At 42.0% G+C, this 17,142-nt stretch overlaps 1 protein-coding gene across 1 annotated transcript in view; it reads left to right on the forward strand.

Annotated features, from left to right (window-relative positions):
- The window catches only part of GLI3 (GLI family zinc finger 3), a 193,820-nt gene that overhangs the window by 154,254 nt on the left and 22,424 nt on the right, over positions 1-17,142 (forward strand). Inside the window, exons 7-9 of the mRNA XM_054384768.1 lie at positions 269-485; positions 1,904-2,017; positions 3,279-3,419. Of these exons, the coding sequence (XP_054240743.1) occupies positions 269-485; positions 1,904-2,017; positions 3,279-3,419 (472 nt within the window). The remainder of the gene's footprint in view (positions 1-268; positions 486-1,903; positions 2,018-3,278; positions 3,420-17,142) is intronic.

Consider the following 17,142-nt stretch of genomic DNA (forward strand, 5'->3'; position numbering starts at 1 on the left):
CTGCGATTCCTTGGTAAATGTTACGGGAAGAATGTTGTGTTTTGTGGAATCATTTTTTCACTCACTAGTAAATTCGGCCAACTGTGGATTTAAAACCAAGATTTATCATCACCTGGGACACAAAGAAAGATACAAGGGGGAGGGAGGAAGGGACTTCAATTAATATAAATATATCGAATATGTTTTAAAGGTCTAATCCGTTCAGTTCCATACTGTAATGACCCTCATCTCTTTCCTCCCTTTTCCCTCCTTTTTCTCCCAAATTCAGCCCTGCTCTGAGTTTCACATACCCTCCCACACCCGTATCTCTCCAGCAAATGCATCAGCAAATTATAAGTCGTCAGCAAACCCTAGGTTCAGCCTTTGGACACAGCCCTCCTCTCATCCACCCCGCTCCAACTTTTCCTACCCAGAGACCTATTCCTGGCATCCCCAGTGTCCTGAACCCTGTCCAGGTCAGCTCTGGACCATCTGAGTCCACACAGGTGAGAGACAAGAAAAGAAACTTTTGCACCCTATTCATTTAAAGTAAATTAAATGAATTACTTTGTCTCAGTGGCAATTGATAACCACTGAGACCCTTGGGTAACAGTTTTCATGCAGCTATAGCATTTGCAGTCTCTTTTTTTATAAATCACAGAAGTGTACACATGGTTCCTGTTTGGTAACGAGCTCTTAAGTATTTCACTGGGCTGCAGCAGCTTCTCATCCCAAACTGTATCTCCTGGACCTTACACAGAAGCTTAATAGAGGTGGGGAGTAAGAAAAAGGGGGAAACCACATCAAAACACTGACATTTTAAAGTTTAGCAGTTTCACCTCCAAATCAGACTGACTGGAACTTCCACAGGATCATATCCTGCCTTCCTGACACAGGTAGGAGTAACACAAAGTGAGTAGCTCAGTCATAGAGGAATAAAGGAACTCAAAGAGGTTTGAAGGTGTTTTTTTCTCTTATTTATGCAAAATTTGACTTACTAAGTTTGAATTAATAATTTCAGTATTCTCAAAAACTGAGGCTGCACAGTGGTGAATCAGGTCTGTAATGTGGTGTTTATCACAGTTCGTGGTTTGTCTGTTATTAACTAGTGCTGTTTGTTTCCAGATGACCTCGGATAGGTTATTTATCAATCTGGAAGCTCTTTATCTTCTGGCTAGCTTTTATAAATGTAGAAGCAGAGCATGCTGCTGTAGGAAGTATATTGATTTTTTGTGGGGTCCATGCAAGTTCAGATATCTCTAAAAGATCTCTGGGTTCCTACAAGATCCATTTGCAGGTATAGCTAATGGTGGTCAGTCTAGCACAGCAAGAGGGAAACAAGATTCTGGCCTGTTTATGTCAGCAGTAGTTTTGCTATTGACTTGGAAGGATTCAGGACTTCATCTAGGATTTTTTGACTGTCTCACACCAGTGTTAAGTTTTTCTTCCTTTTTACCATTATAGTAAATGGACTAAAAGAGCTCAGATCCTGTCTGCAGATGTTAAGTGCAAAACTCTGAGTGTGAAAAAAAACATCTTTCTCTTGTGTTTATTTGAATAAGCACACGGTGGTTTTGCTTTTTGAAAGCTGCCTCTCTGAAGTTGTCATTGTGTGGAAAATCAAGTTCTTCCTACCCCTCCCTGGCCTGACAAAACCAGCATGGCTTTGTAGCAAGGAATTTCTTCAACTGCCCTTCTTCCTCCCTGCTCCATTACAAGGTTGAGTGACGCAGCTCTTCTACAAGTTGATACTATGCAATTGAAGCACAGTGTAATTGCATATCCAATGTAATTAACAGTGTAGCTGTTCCAAATAGAGCTGTGGAGTAGATACCGTGTATTCTTGTTTGGGGCTACACATTTATCACAATCTAATTTTGTCTTCTTTGGGGGGGAAAAAAATCCCCAACCTTGCTTGCAGCAGAACAAACCCACAAGCGAATCTGCGGTGAGCAGCACTGGAGATCCCATGCACAACAAGCGTTCCAAGATAAAGCCTGATGAGGACCTCCCCAGCCCCGGGGCAGGAAGCGTGCAGGTAGGACAGAGGGTTACACTCACAGGACTTCCATCTTGCTGCCTGAATAGGGAAAATCACCTTGCCTCTAGCACATGTTCTCAAGCTTTCTGCATTTTTGGGGCTCTTCATCTCCTGCACGCACACAAGGAGACTCAGTTCAGAGCAACAAGGGGTAAATAAGCATTGAGGGACTGCTGGGGTGCAGGGTCTGTTGCAGAATGAGTGCAGAGAGGAAGGAGGCTGATGGAGAAGTGCCTCTGATCAGTCAAGAGAGTGCTCAACCCTCCTCACCATGGAAAAGCAAATGAGGGTCTTCACTGAGAAGGTGTTTTCTGTTCAGCAAAAACACTTTGGCCACCATGACTTTTGCCAGTCCTTAGCACTGTACTGTCAGGCTCCAGTCTCTTCGTCCATACCAGTTAGTGCCACTGGTTTTAGCAGAGCAGCTCCTGAGTTACAGCGACTGTGGGGGGATGAGAATTAGGCCTCAGTCTGGTGAATGAATCCCTGAAAGCAAAGCAGGGATTACTCCTCCTTCAGCAGGAGTACGTAATCTGAACCAAATTGTTCTGCTAACATCTGACTGTTACCCTCAACAAATAACCATCTGGGGAGAATGAGGCACCTTGAGGATCTGAAGGTGAAAAGTGAAAACCCCAAATTAAGCAGTTTCTGGCCCTGCTCACCCCTTCCTTGCACACATTATAGGCAAGCATAGACTAACCAATAGCCTGAAAATTCCATTTGCTCTTGAAAGGTTTTAGTGTGCAAAACTGTTCTGGGGATTAACAATGAAAACTCACTTTGGATTATTGGTGATCCAGTTGGTATCTAACCCTAGTACTAAAGTCAAATTCCAGTTAATTCAACTGTAGTGAGCAGTGCCTTTTTCACTAGTCGTGTCACTGAATAATAAGGGGCAAGCATATAAGTAACAGGCTGCTTAAGTGTAGGGTGAGGGAAGCAAAGCCTTTTTATTATTTGCTTTCAACTAAAATGTAGAGAGATCTTTAAATGTTAGAGAAATTCTCTGCAATGAGTACTTCTGAGGAGGAATGGTATATTTTACATCTATAGTCTGCAAATAGCCTGGCTTATTAGGCCTGTTTTGGCCTCCTGTATTTTGGCATATGTAGTGGCATAGTGAACTAAGAGTAAAATAATCCCCCCTACCCCCGCCACATCATCTTTCTTTGACTGCTGATGTTATTCATGTTTTTCCTCCTCAGTTTCAGAATTTCCTCTCCCCTCACCCCTGTGTTTTTTTTCCTCTCACCAGGAACAGCCAGAAGGAATGACCCTGGTAAAGGAGGAAGGGGACAAAGATGAAAGCAAACAGGAGCCTGAAGTGGTCTATGAGACAAACTGCCACTGGGAAGGCTGTTCCCGGGAGTTTGACACTCAGGAACAGCTAGTGCATGTAAGTTAATGATATTCAGGAACTGGGTTTTAAAACTACGTGACCTTTTTCATGGGGGTTGAGTTCTCTTGACCCTGTGCTGAGTCAAGTTTCTTAGCTAACAGTGCTGCAAGCTGGAGAGGGGTTTATGAGTTTCTGAGAATAAAGAAAACTTGGAGCCACAGTGCTTGACCTGTTCAGTCAGCTAAAGCTTAGTGTAAAATTCAATAAAGTCTTCAATAGAGATTGTAATGGCTCTGATCCTGTAAGCCAGCAAAGGCTATTTTGAGTTAGAGACTTTGATAGTTATTGAGTACTAGTAAGCTGGACACGAATTATTATTAACCTTTAGCCAAGTTTGATTCTTTTCTCCCCAGAGTGACTGTAACAGTAGAAATGGGTGAGGGGAGTTCTTCTCCCTCCCAGAGGGGGATTTTGGTATCAATTTACTGTTGTGTGTAAACTGAAGGGGGTTATTTGGCTAAATACACAGAGACTCAGTTGTTGCAGTCTTGTTAGCAAAAGGAGACTGTGTGGTCGTCTTTATGCTACACCAGGAAGTAGTATCTGCCTTGTTTTTTCCTCTCCAAAAGAAATTAGTTTTTACTGTTTCATACTGATGTAAGATAGAAAATGAAAGATCAAAATCCAGAATATCATCTAACAAGTACAATCCTCCCCATCCTTTTCCAACACTCTTAGAAAGCAGCACCTCTTAATTACCAGCATCATAGAACATATCAAATATTCTGAAAAACAAAAAAGGAATTCTTACTATGGATTAAAGAGGAACATCTTCAGCATGTTGAAGATGTTGACTAGTTGTGTCAGCATCATACTCATTGTAGAAAACTGTTTACTTCCCTGGAGATCATGCAGAATTTATTGCAAAAATCTGGCCTGTGCTACTGAAATATCTTGTTGGAAAATGTACTTCTCCACCCAAAGTACATTTAAAAACCCCACTACCTATTTCCAAACACTATCCAAAATATTAAGCTCATGCTGCAAAGCTGCCTATAACAAAACAGTGCCAGCTTTCACTTGCTGTGTTAGAGCCTCTTATGTTGCAGTTACTTATTAAGATGTCTTTTCAGTTCCTTGTTATTATTAGTCAGTAATAGTAACAGCAATAATAATAACAATGATACTACTACCACTACTACTACTACTAATAATAATAATAATTGAAGGACTGTCAAAACCTATAAGAATGGCCAAAATCAGATGTGTTTTAAAAACCCTTTGAACACATTTTGCACAAAAAATTCCCTAACACTTTATTAGGACAAAATGAAATATGTGGAGAGACTCTTGGCCTGTCACAGTGTCCTTTTGGGAGGCAATGCCATACAAACGGCTGCTGCAGAAGGTTGGGACTCATTTAAGGGACCAGGTGTCAGTCTTGCAGTTGATTCTGTGCAAACAGACCAGTTGACATCATCAGGGGCTCTGCAAAGGCAGTCTTTATGGCTGCTAAGAATTGTAAGGCTGAAGCTTTACGATGCCTGACAAACCTTTCTCAATATTCAGAAATTATCCCAGTCATGACAATAAGTCATTCACATGAAAATACATGAAATAAAAGAGACATTCAGGAAAAAAGGTGCCTTTGGTAATGAAGAAAAGAAAGAGGATTTTTTGATGTTTCAGACATAAAATTAAATTGAATTCCACTGTGTTTGTTAGCTAATAGCTAATGTTTTGTGGTGTCAGGTGAATTAAATTGACAGTGTGATAGTTTTTTTTACTTTTGATAAAAATTGCATTTGTTGTTTCTGGTGTGATTTTTTTTTTTTATAGTGAGTCAGACTGTTCTAATAAGGGATCTACAGCAGGGCTGCTCTGAAAAAAAAATGTATTTTTTTACCTTCTGCACAAGGGCAACATCAGAAATGGGTTTGTCTAGACATGGAAAAGGACTTTTTTTTTTTTTTTTTTTCTGATACAACGAATTCTTTTTGGTAAGTCCCAGGATTCAGATATGTTATGATGTCATTTAAGATTGCAAGGTGCACGTCCTGACTTGATACCCTGAAGACAATAAAATCATCATTGCAGCCATCACATTCAAGCAGCACAAATTGCTCTGTAAGAGTCAGTTCTGGAGGCCAGATTTGTGATTTCCTGTGTTGCTCTAACAGAGCCCTGCTGTGGGGACCTGAGCAAGTTATTTTTGTCCAGAATTGCAAAGTGCTTTAGCCATCAAACTCTGTTGGAATGGCTGGCCCTTCAGGTCTGTCTCCCCCTCTTTTCACCTGCCCTTGATTGCCACAGCTCTTCGATGTCCACCTGCAGTAACTAGGGACATTTAATCTGGGTCTCTCTCAGTCTTCATGGGAGGACAGTCCTGGTTTGGCTTAGGTGTGTGACTCTGGCAGAAAGCTTTCAATTCATAAGCATCAGCTTAGTCATTAAAAATCTCCCCACTCAGGAGGCCTCCTACCCTCCCCTAAACCAGCTCCCTAGGCTTTGGGAGCTCATCTGGGAAGAGGAAACTTGTAAAATGTAGAGTTTCAGAAAAAAGACCTAAGAGGCTTCCTTGTACATCCTGATAAGGCTAAATTTTCAGCATCTACACAGGCTAGCAGTAAGTCTTTTCATGTGGTTTTTTTTTTCAGGGGAATAAAGCTGCTGTTTGTAGCCGTAGATAATAGGAAGATATCAAACCCAAAACATCCAGTGGCACAGACTGTTATCCTAGATTTGTTATCCCAAAGCACAGGAATTGTAGAGGACCCTGCAGTGTTTAGGGAATAAGTAGAAGTATGTTTTGAACTGTTTGTTTTGTTTCTTGAGGGGAGGTTGGGTACCTCAGTGTGAATTCTAGCCACGCCAGGCTAGGCAGAGCTCAGGAGATTTTTCTTACAATACCCAGGGCACACATAGGATGTGGACAAAAGCACAAACGCATCTGTTATGAAATACAAAACTTGGCACATATGAGTTTGTATATATTCAGGTTTCTCTCTCTCATGAGGATGGCTTTATTATCTTTTGGGAATGATGGGACTCTACTTGCTTTGAAATCAGCGGTAGGTGAATCAGATTCTAGCCATATCTGCATTACAAAGTGAGGTGTGAAATAGCACAGATGCAGTAGTAAACACAAATGTCATCTCTGTCTGAAAGTGTGGTGTAGCTTTAGAGCAGGCACTGCCGTCTCGGGCACAGTGGTCAGCATTTGATGGCATTTTTCTCCGTTACTTTCTGTATCGAGGTCCTGCTGTTATTAGTGTAAAATGCAGGCACTGTCTAAAGTGTGTGTAGGCCCCAAGAGTTTGTGTTTTCTGACTGCATTTATGAACGCAGCCTGGGCTGCTGTGAGTAAATAATTGAAAAACTACGTAAAAGAATGGTTATTGACCCACCCAGAGGGTCTGACACCAAAATGCTTCTGGGGCCGGAGCTCTTATTTTCAAGCAATTCGTGCCACTTAGAATTCAGCATGGTTACATTTTCATGATACATGCACCAAAAGGCAAGGTATTAAACCGTTCAGAATCTCTGCCTTATTTATAGCACCTATCCATCCTCCCCCACCCCTCCTCTTACAGTTAATAGAAAGATTCATGATTCTTCATGGTTGTCTATCTAGCGTCTGACAGTACCGACTACCCTGCTAAAGCAAGTCACTATCTATAATTGATATCCTTCTAAGGAATAGGGTACTGCCTGCAATTGAAGAGCTTTGCTGAAAGCTCTTAAATCCTGACAAGTTCTGCCCTTGTTCTGGTTCAGTCACTGAGCTGCACTGCTGGGATCCCAGGGTTGTTTGAAGTTGGTGCAAAAGGGGTACGTGAGTTGCACCTTAGCAAAGCACGAAGTCAAAGAGAGCCACATTAGAGCCACCACTACATTGGCCCTACCAGGTAGTCTTATTTACAGCACTCCTGAAAAGATTGCTTACATTACTGTTGGAACGTGTGTATTACAGGCTTCTTTCTTTCCCTGCTGCTGCTTCTTAAAGAAAAAAAAATTTAAAATCTTATTTATTTTAAAGCCTCAGTTTGCTGCTGGGGTCTTTATCATTCATTCAGCTGTTTAATTAATTTCCTGCCCAGCGAGATATTATAATTGGGCTTAGCTGAGCTCAAGTTTGTTTTAAATATGTGATAAATGCACTTGAGCACCCAGAAGCTAATAAGATATTGTATACTTTTATAAATCTGCTTTTTGTTGCAGTTTGTCTTTTTTTTTTCCCCCAGAAATGAATTTAAGAATAAAATATTGCAGAGAGGTTAGACACTAAAGATAAAAGTTTATTTAAGAAAATTATCCTTCAAGGAAATGACTGAAGTTATTGTTAAATATTAATACAATGCCAATCAGAAAAACATAATGCTGCCTATTTCTCATGCCCCTTGCTGTGTAGCCTTGATGATAATTATTTTTTATTCAAAAAACATGCTTGAAGAACTGTAGAACTATTTTTGTTAGTGTTTTCTCCCTAATTGTACAGCAATAAAATTCTCTCATTGTTGTTACATTTGATTAGATGAGATCAAAAGAGCCCTGCATTGACAGCAATGGCTTACATTCAGGTTTTCATTTGGTGAGGTTTTCCTGTCTCTTTGATGGCATTTTAGTTGCCAAAGCCCTGGTGACTGGAACACTCCCCTGGCAATTCCTGGGTCATCTGCTGTAATTGCAGAACCAGAGAATGTAATGGTAGGGGTTGGAAGGGACCTCTGAATATCATCTAGACCAATCCCCTGCTAGAGCAGGATCACCCAGAGTAAATCACGTAGGAGCATGTCCAGGCACGTTTTGAATGCCTCCAGAGACCACACAACCTCTCTGGGCAGCCTGTTCCAGTGCTCTGCCACCCTCAAGGTGAAGAATTTTTTCCTTATGTTTACCTGAGAACTCCTGTGTTCCAGTTTATGTCTGCTGCCCCTTGTCCTGTCACTGGACACCACTGAGAAGCCTCTGGTGCCATCCTCCTGACACTCAGCCTTTAGGTATCGATCAGCATTAGTGAGATCCCTCTCAATCTCCTCTACTTCAGGCTAAGCAACCCCAGCTCTCTCAGTCTTTCCTCATAAGGTAGGTGTTCCAGTCCAGTAATGCTTCACCAGGCTTCATTAGTCACACCAGAGGAAGGTTTCTTCTGTTTCTCAGGTACCTATGTGCACCCAAGATAATTGTGGTGCACTGAAGATACGGAGAAGAGCCATTAGGTGGCATTACCTGATTTGAGTTCCTTTGTCCTTCACTCCTGCTGAAGAGGATAGGTTCAGCTCTGACTAACAGAAGTTGGACAGCAGTCCATGGAGACCTGTGTAAGACCTGGGCTGTACCCACAGCCTGCCTCAGGTTTTGCAGCATCTGTGGTGGATAGGAAGTGCATAGATCAGTGATGTGCACCTCAAAACACTTAAGAATGTGTCTGATGGGGGGTGAGGAGTACACCACTAAAGAACTAAACCTCTTTGCAGTGAGTGATTTCCCTGCTCACTGCTAGGGGGGTTGGACTAAATGACCTTTAAAGGTCCCTTCCAACCCAAAGCATTCTATGCTATTGAGTTCCCAGAAATAAGGACACTCAAAGTCTCGTTCCCTCTGTTACCATGCTGCTTTTTGGCTTGTGGCTTCCTCCTCAGCTCCTCTCCTGTACCAGAGTGGCAGGTAAAGACTGGAGAGAGCTTCACCTCTCTTCTCTATAAAAACATCCAACTGCAGTAGGAGAATAAGCCAGGTTAGAGCAGTTCCCCTGAGTAATAACTGTGGTGGCAGAGCTGTAAATTACCCCAAGAATCATATTGCCCACCACTGGTAGGAGGAGAAACTGCCTCATGAGCAAACAGCCCTGGGCTGCCAAAGGTGCTACTCAGAGCTGTGTGAGTAGGCATCTAGGGCTGAAAGGAGGCAGTTACAGCTACCCTGATGGCAGGTTGCCTTTCATGCCTTAGCAATTTCTTTTCTCTGGGTGCTGGAGGTGTGCTTGCAAACAGGTTGTGACACAGGTAAGGTCCCAGCTACAAGAAGCAGGTCCTTTCACAATTCCAAAGGGGTGCAGTGCTTCATCCCAGACAGTGTGCATCTCTACATAGCTGCAGGGATTTATTTATTTTTTAATTCTTCACAGAGGCAGTTCTCAGTGCTTTTTCATTACGGTTTATTTGGCTTCAGCACAGTAACACAGGGAGTCTTCAGCCCATTCGCAGGTTCATTGTGCATGGCACTGACAGCTACTGCCGTGAAAGGTTCAGAAATGTTTCCTTTAAATTGAAAAGAATAAGGAATAGATAAGAACATGAAATCCATTATAGTAATCATTTTTTCTTGACAAAAGGGGAGTGTTTTGCGTACAACAGCAAAGGGGTTTTTCCTGGTGGTTTTATTCTATTTCATCTTGCCTTATTTTTCACTCTTTGGGGTCTGGACCCTAATCTATATTTGGAGAAGCAATGTCATGAACAAAAAAAAAAATATTCTCAAGAGAGACAAGCCCAGGGCGTGGGCTAAAGGTTGGGACAACATGAAGAAGGCAGGGAGTTCTTTCAGAGGCAAATAAGTACCATATTTTTATTTCAAATGTAATTGTATTCCAGGTTTTGGAGGTTGATGCTTTCTTGGGGTTTTGCCATATTTGTAAGCACCTAGAAAAACTGAGGTTTGATTCTCAGCAATGACTTCAGAATCACCATGACACAAGTAATTCCAATGGGTTGGAAAAAACAAAACGAGAGGATGCATCCAGACTTCTCTTGTGCTGGTTTAAGGATTGGACTGGGTCGTCTTTGGCAACCAAATACATTCTGTGATTCCCTGTGGTGTCCAGTGACAGGGCAGGGGGCAATGGACATAAACTGGAACCAGAATAATCCACATAAACATAAGGAAATTAAATCTTCACCTTGATGGTGGCAGACCACTGGAACAGGCTGCTAAGAGAGGTTGTGGAGTCTCTCTCTCTGGAGGGATTCCAAACCCACCTGGACCTGTTCCAATGTGGTGATCTTGCTCTAGCAGTGGTGTTGGACTAGATGGTTTTCAGAGGTCGCTACTAACACCCACCTGTGATTCAGTGTGTGATTCAGTGATAGAAAGGTTTTTTTTCCAGTTTTTGCATCCCCTTGGTGTATTTTACCTTTGTGGCTGTGAGGGAACAAGATGGAGGGGAGAGAGATGAGAGCAAATACTCAGGAGGAACATCTGTCCAGCAGTTCTTAGATTTTGAAATATCTTCTTCATTGCCTGTTTAAAGGCTGAGTTATAATTAAGACACCACGTTACTGTGCTGGATCTGCGTCTGCTGAAACCAGAGTTGTGATCTGTGCCAAAATGGGAGCAATTCATTTCACAGCAGAGGACAGCCAGTAAGCAGATCTGTGCCCCTGAGGGCAGGTTCATTCTCTTGGATTCCATGTGGATACCTAACACAGACCTGTTTAAATGAAGCAAGTCTTTTACCCACCATCAAAGGTAACCATGTAAATGTCAGGTTCTAACTAGCTGCAGACAGACTTCGCTGCTGCTCCATACCCTCACTCTGTGCCAGCCACCTCAGTGCCCTGTGCCTTCCAGCGGCGTGGAAAGTCAGCACTGCTGCTTAGGGAAGAGGTCTGATTCACTCTGGGCTTCACCCACAGGCCAGCTGTGCTTTGGCTCAGGTCCTCTTAAGCACTTCCCCTACCTACAGTCTGGCTTTTGATGAATCCTAGAGAAGGGGAAAAAATAAAGTGGGGATTTCTTTTTTTTTTTTTTTTTAATAGAGAAAGGTTTACAAAAAATAAATCCACCCTAATCTGTGAAGTATTAAAAGGGGATTTAGAGAGAGAAATGTAATCACTTTTTAATTTTAATTCCTCTGTAATTAGTTTTTTTTTCCACAGCATTAGCAAAACTTGTTGTTCATCTGCTGCTACTAAGGCTGCTGTTCCTGAAGTTGCCAAAGTCATTGTCTTTGAATTGGTTTCCCTGAAAGAGGTTGCTAATCTGGGACATGTCCTTTAAATAGCACTTCTTTTGCACTGTTGTGGCTAGGGATGGGCAGAGTTCCTCCTGTCCCCAAGAAGTTACTCTTGTCATTTAGATTGAAATTGTAACAAGTGGGCACTTGAGTTGAAAGGGCTGTGCATGTCAGGGAGCAGCTTGGCCTCTGCCTATGCTTGTAATCACAAAGCACTCCTTAGGTGTTCTGTGAATATACAAACTCTTTTGAAGTATTTATTTTTGCCTGAGAGTTCAGCTGGTGAATTCTTCCAGGTTAGTGATGTTTTATGGGTGAGTACCAGTTCTGGGAAGAAGTATAGGATAAGAAGCTGCCAGTCAGGTCCCAGGTGAGCTGCAAATCAAGTTGGCTCTTTGGCTTCTGACTCTTGTTGGCAAATCATGGAGAAGAGATAAAGTCCATGCCTGTTTTTTTGGCTGCCTTGCTGCTGCAAGGAAGGTTGGGCTTGTGCACTGACTCAGAGTAACTTTCAGTCCTGACCAATGGGCCGGGACAAAGCAGATTCACCTGCACAGAGCTGTAGTTTCTGTGCAGCTTTTTCCTGCCTTACTGCTCCTGAATTGAGTGATTTGCTGTGATGGAGCCTCTGTTATTACAGCGAACCAATGGAAGATCTAGCTTGAACCTCTGGAGTGCCCTGTTCGGTGTGGTCTCTGCACTGCTTTTGTTGCAGCTCATCTCTTTTGTGCAGCCTATCTCCATATCTTTGTGCTTTTTAGGCACCCATATTCTACCCAGAAGGTTTTCCAATAGAAACCTGATGCCTGGACGAACAGAAATGTTCGAGTGCTAGTCCAGCTAGGGCATGTTGAGGTGCTTTTAATCAGACAGAAGCAGCAGATCAGCATGTACCAATGGAGGCAGGGGCAGGTGTGAGTGCCACTTTTGCATTTGGTTTGGAATGGGATGGGCTGTATTTTTGCAGGCTCTTTTCTTTGCATAACCTCTTAATAGAAAGGAAAAGGAAAACAAGATGAGCTTTTTGTCGTGGTTGAACAAATTTAATGTTTTCCAGTGCTTAAACTTTCATGTGTGACTTTTCTTCAAGGAGTCAGGTACCTAATCTGTGAAATGAATGGGTGGTGGTTTTGTCAGGAATGGGTCCTCTGGTGGCTTGCACTGTAGGTATGAGGGTGTGCATGGACCATTCTTACGTGTGTCGCAGGGCTGAGATGCTGCAGTTCTCCGTGAGATAAAGTAGTCAAGCTGAAAATGAAACAAAGCTCTAACTGTATCCCTCCTTGTGTTTAGCAGAGATAAACTACAGTGGAGTCTCAATGCTGCTCCATTTGGCTTCTGGCAGCAGCTTTAATTGGTAAAATGCAGATTTTTTTTTGATCAAGAGAGGATTATTCTTGTTATCAGTCTGGAGCATCTTATTTCAAGATGAAAAGGCTTTGCTGAATTACAGATGCCAACATTTTTGCAAAGCACTTTGGCGATTGACATCTCAAAGAGAAAGTATGATTTATTAGCCTATAATGGCTAACACTGAGCACTGGGCTAGGTCCCACTGATTGGCGAAATTGCTTAATATGAACTGCCTTTTTGTGTAATTCAAACCCCAGGTTTTTCAAATAAACTTAGAACATAAAGTGTATGAAACATTATGTACCAGGAAAGGGAGAAGGCTGTGTAGCTAAGAAGAAAAGAAAGGTGAAGGAAGAAAGAAAAAGAAAGAAAGAAGGAGAAAGAAAAAAGAAAGACAAAAAAAAATCAGAGAAAGAAAGATCTCCTTCTAAATCCATCTTGGTAGTGCTTTTTTACAGTAGTTTGGCTGATCTGTTGGCAGGGTAAAGATTAATAACAAGTCTTGTCGCTATCAGTACCTGCTTGTCGATTCTCTGTAACAGGGCTGTCTGTTCAGCATGGAAATTATTGATTAAATAAAAATTGCTATTAGATTGTGATGTGATCCATAATCACAAACAATGGTGGACATTCCTCTTTCAGATCCCAAGCCATGCATCAAGTTTTTCCTTGCAGTAATTTATATTGTGCTGACACTCGCACCCATTAGGCTTTTATCCTCTCCTACATGTGTCAAGAAAGCGCTAAAAGGAAGAACAGCAGCAGCACAGCAGCAGGTAGGCACTCACTATGTTTGCAGAGAGAGGCACAACACAGCTAAGTCCATCCTTTGCTTCACTCTGCCTCAGCAGTGATTTCTGCCAGTAAGGGCAACACCCCTGGAATTCAGGAATCTTTATTCAGAGTGTTTAAGTGAGGGCAAGAGCTTGCTCCACAAGTATTTGCACCTAGAACACTCACTGTCTTTTTTTCACAGATTCACAGATTGCATCGGGTCGGAAGGACCCTCAAAGATTGTCTTGTCCAACTCCCCTGCAGTGAGCAGGGACACCTCCAACTAGATCAGGCTTTTCCTTCTGTTGTTTCCTTAGCACTGGTTTTATTGAAGATCCTTGTTTAAGGTACAGTGATAGGTAAGCCCTTGCTGTCATGACAAGTGTGGAAAGTGAGATTCAGTATGGTTTTGGGGGGGGTTGTTTTAGTGTTCTGGAGTGCAAAAGACAAGTGGCTTTCATGTATTTAGCTCTGATCCTTCCTAATTTGAGGAATCCAGGATTGGAGTACTTCACTTAAGACTGCATCACTTCAGGCTGAGTTAATTAAAAAGACAGTATCTCGTTCTTTATAGCACATGTGAGCAAGGTGTACAAACTTTCTTCCTTTGTGAGAGCCTTTGACTAAAACTAGAGGAAACTTAGTCAAAATGTTTTTGAGAGTTTGACTGTTTATGGGACATATGCCCAGACAGCTTCTTCATCCCTTTTTCTCAGAAGACCTTAAACAGTGTCTATATGTCAGAGCTGATCAGCTGCTCTGGCTGCTATGGATAGGCATCCCTGTGGCTCTGGACTGTGCTTTGGAAGTCTTCTGCCAGTTACCAGCTCAGGGCAGGATTGCTGCAAGTGTTTTGCCCCTCTGTAGAAGAGCTGAGAATACATAAGTTTAACACACTATAGGTATTCAGTGATGTATTTCTTTTTCTTAAAGTTAGTAACTTAAAGACTTAATCCTTTAAACTGTTATCAGTGGTAATTGTGTATTTCTGTGTCCCCCTACCATTCAGGTGTTTTTTGCATATCTTTTTTGTACATAAACTATTAGGGTTAGTATTACCACAGAAAACCCAGAAAACCCTACCTGTACTGCTTGACCACTTGCCACATTACACCCAGCTTAAAAAGTGTTTAACAGTGAGCTTAGCTTACTTCATTATGCAGGGCAAATAGGAAGTTTTCAGGCTTGGCCACTGTCATTTAAATCAAGAGACCACTTCATTTTGCAAAGCCATAGCATGTGCCTCCAGTGCAGCCACTTTCTCTGTGTGGATCAGAGCCAAAGGATTACCAGCCAGGAAATTAATTGCCAAGGGGATTCTGACACTTAGTAAAAGAGCCTGAACAAAGAAGTGTGGTTTGTATCACATTCTGGAGGCACCAGGCTCCAGCTCAGACAGTTTTTGGATGAGAGAGAGCTGCAGAGATTCAGAGCTTCCCTTGGATTTACTCTTAGAGACTTCTAGGGTTGACTGCCAGTGTGAGTGCATCCTGTTCAGGTGCTACAGCGGTATACAGGAGATGAGATGAATCTTGGCGATAAACCAGACTGTTGAGGATTGATCTTTAGTTACTAGAAGATCCTGTAAGTTCACTGCTAGTCAGTTAAAGTTAGTGTGTGGAATGCAAGAAGGAAAAATTTTTAAAAGTGTGTTAAGTGACGTCCCCATGTTCTACTGAGAGATCCTGTGCAGGTTTCATTCCAAGAGCTCAAACATATGTCTGTAGCCTGGCTACAATGTAGGGCTGCCTATGGAGTATACAAGAGAACAGAAAATGTTACCCTGTGGCAAGGGAGAGATGAAAGACAAAGTATTTCTCTGCTGTTCCTTGGAGCATCGAGCGTGATGTCACTTCTAACATGTGACAGAGACCATTGCTAGAATGTGAGAGGGGTGACCAAGCCTAACATGGATGTGAAAGGTAAATTCTGAATGGATGTCCAGTGGAAAAAAGCTGAGGAAGGTCTCAGAGGAGCAATGAACTGCTGCTTGTTAGAAATCTTCCTTTGAGGTGTTAGGAAGGAAGTGCCTCAAATACCTCTTCCATTTCTGTTGTGATGTCATGGCTTTAACACACACTGATGATTCTGTCACCCCTGATGACGGGTTAATTCTACCAGGACCTCCTCTGTGATGGAACAAATGTTGAAACATTCATCACCTAGCAGGGGTTTTGGTAATATTTATCACTGCCACCATTTTTCTTTGTAGTTCATTTGGAAAATGGTGTGTGTTTTTAAGGCACTACATTCCCAGCTTCCTTAGGGTGTTTTTTTTTTTTTTTGTGTAAGTCATGGCAAAAAGTGAGTCAGGCATTATCTCCTAATCTGAACTGCAGCTTTTGTAGATTATGTATAAGGAAACACTAAGTGCACTTACTGAATAAAATCCTGCTATTGAACAGTCCCTTTCTGCAGACAAAGCATTGGTATTTTTATCATACAGACAACTTGAATGGGTCCATGGAGCAAGCATAGGACCCTCTTTTAAAAAAATAATTTAAAAAAATGTACTGATTGATTTAGGCAGAAATATTCTGCTGAGGAATTTCTTTTCTTTTGTTCTAAGTGGATTGGTATTAGCTGTTCTGGAACCATTAACTGAAAGGAGAAGAGAATGCATGGGTTTACAACACCTGGTCCAAGTTTGAACTAAATGGAGTGCATGTTGTGCAGCAGGTCCTGTCTGCATGCTTAGTGTTAGGGCCATGTGCTTAATGCAGCCTGAAGAGCAGATCCTGACATGTACCTTGCTGTTTTGCCCTGTGAGGAGCATAGGATTTTCAGTAAGAGGAGGCAACTGTTCCATTTTTTCTAAGGGTCAAGTATTCTGCTCACTTCTGTGTAGATAGGTGACCTGCTGGACCAGTCTGGGAGTTTGGAAGACTTTCTAGTTGAAGTGGTAACATTTTTAGCTTTTCTGTTTGTCTTGATGTCTCTGTTCATAGAATTACAAATTGGCTGATGGGATTAAGTGGTTTGTCTCTGCTAATATAAAATAATATAAAGCTGCTGTAATCTATGGTTACATTTTAACTTAAAGAGCCTGCTTGCAAGGTATTTCCAAACTTCAAGGCCAGTGTGTATTTTTTCACAGAATTCTATCATTAAAGACATACCATTTTTTGTAAAACAGCTTTGGCTTTTTACATTCATTCAGTGCAGAAGAGTTAGAATATTTCGATGGGTGCTTTGTTACTTCTATTTTTTTTCTCCTCTAGGCATCTTTACTGTTGAGCTTTTATTTCTTGGCTCCACCAGTTTGGTCTGTGCTGTGGAATGTAAAGATTAGAAATCCCTTCCATTTTATTTTCTTGTGAACATGCCCTGCTTTAAAGGAAAATGTTATTCCTTTGGGCATAGTTTGAACCCCCAGCTCAATAACTAACAAGAAGAGCTGCTAAAGCCCTGCTGCACCTGAGAGTTGAGACTGAGGGGAGACCTTCTCACACTCTACATCTCCCTGAAAGGAGGATGTAGTGAGGTGGGTGTTGCACTCATCTCCCAAGTAACTAGTAATAGGACAAGAAGAAATGGCCTCAAGTTGCATGAGGGGAGGCTTAGGTTGGATATTAGAAAAAATTTCTTTACCCAAGGAGTGATCAGGCATTGGAATAGACTGCCCAGGGAGGTGATGGGGTCACCATTTCTGGAGGTGTTCAAAAATGTGTAGACATGGCACTCTGGGACATGGTTTAG

Source organism: Indicator indicator, chromosome 11 (assembly GCF_027791375.1).
Source record: "Indicator indicator isolate 239-I01 chromosome 11, UM_Iind_1.1, whole genome shotgun sequence".
NCBI lineage: Eukaryota > Metazoa > Chordata > Aves > Piciformes > Indicatoridae > Indicator > Indicator indicator.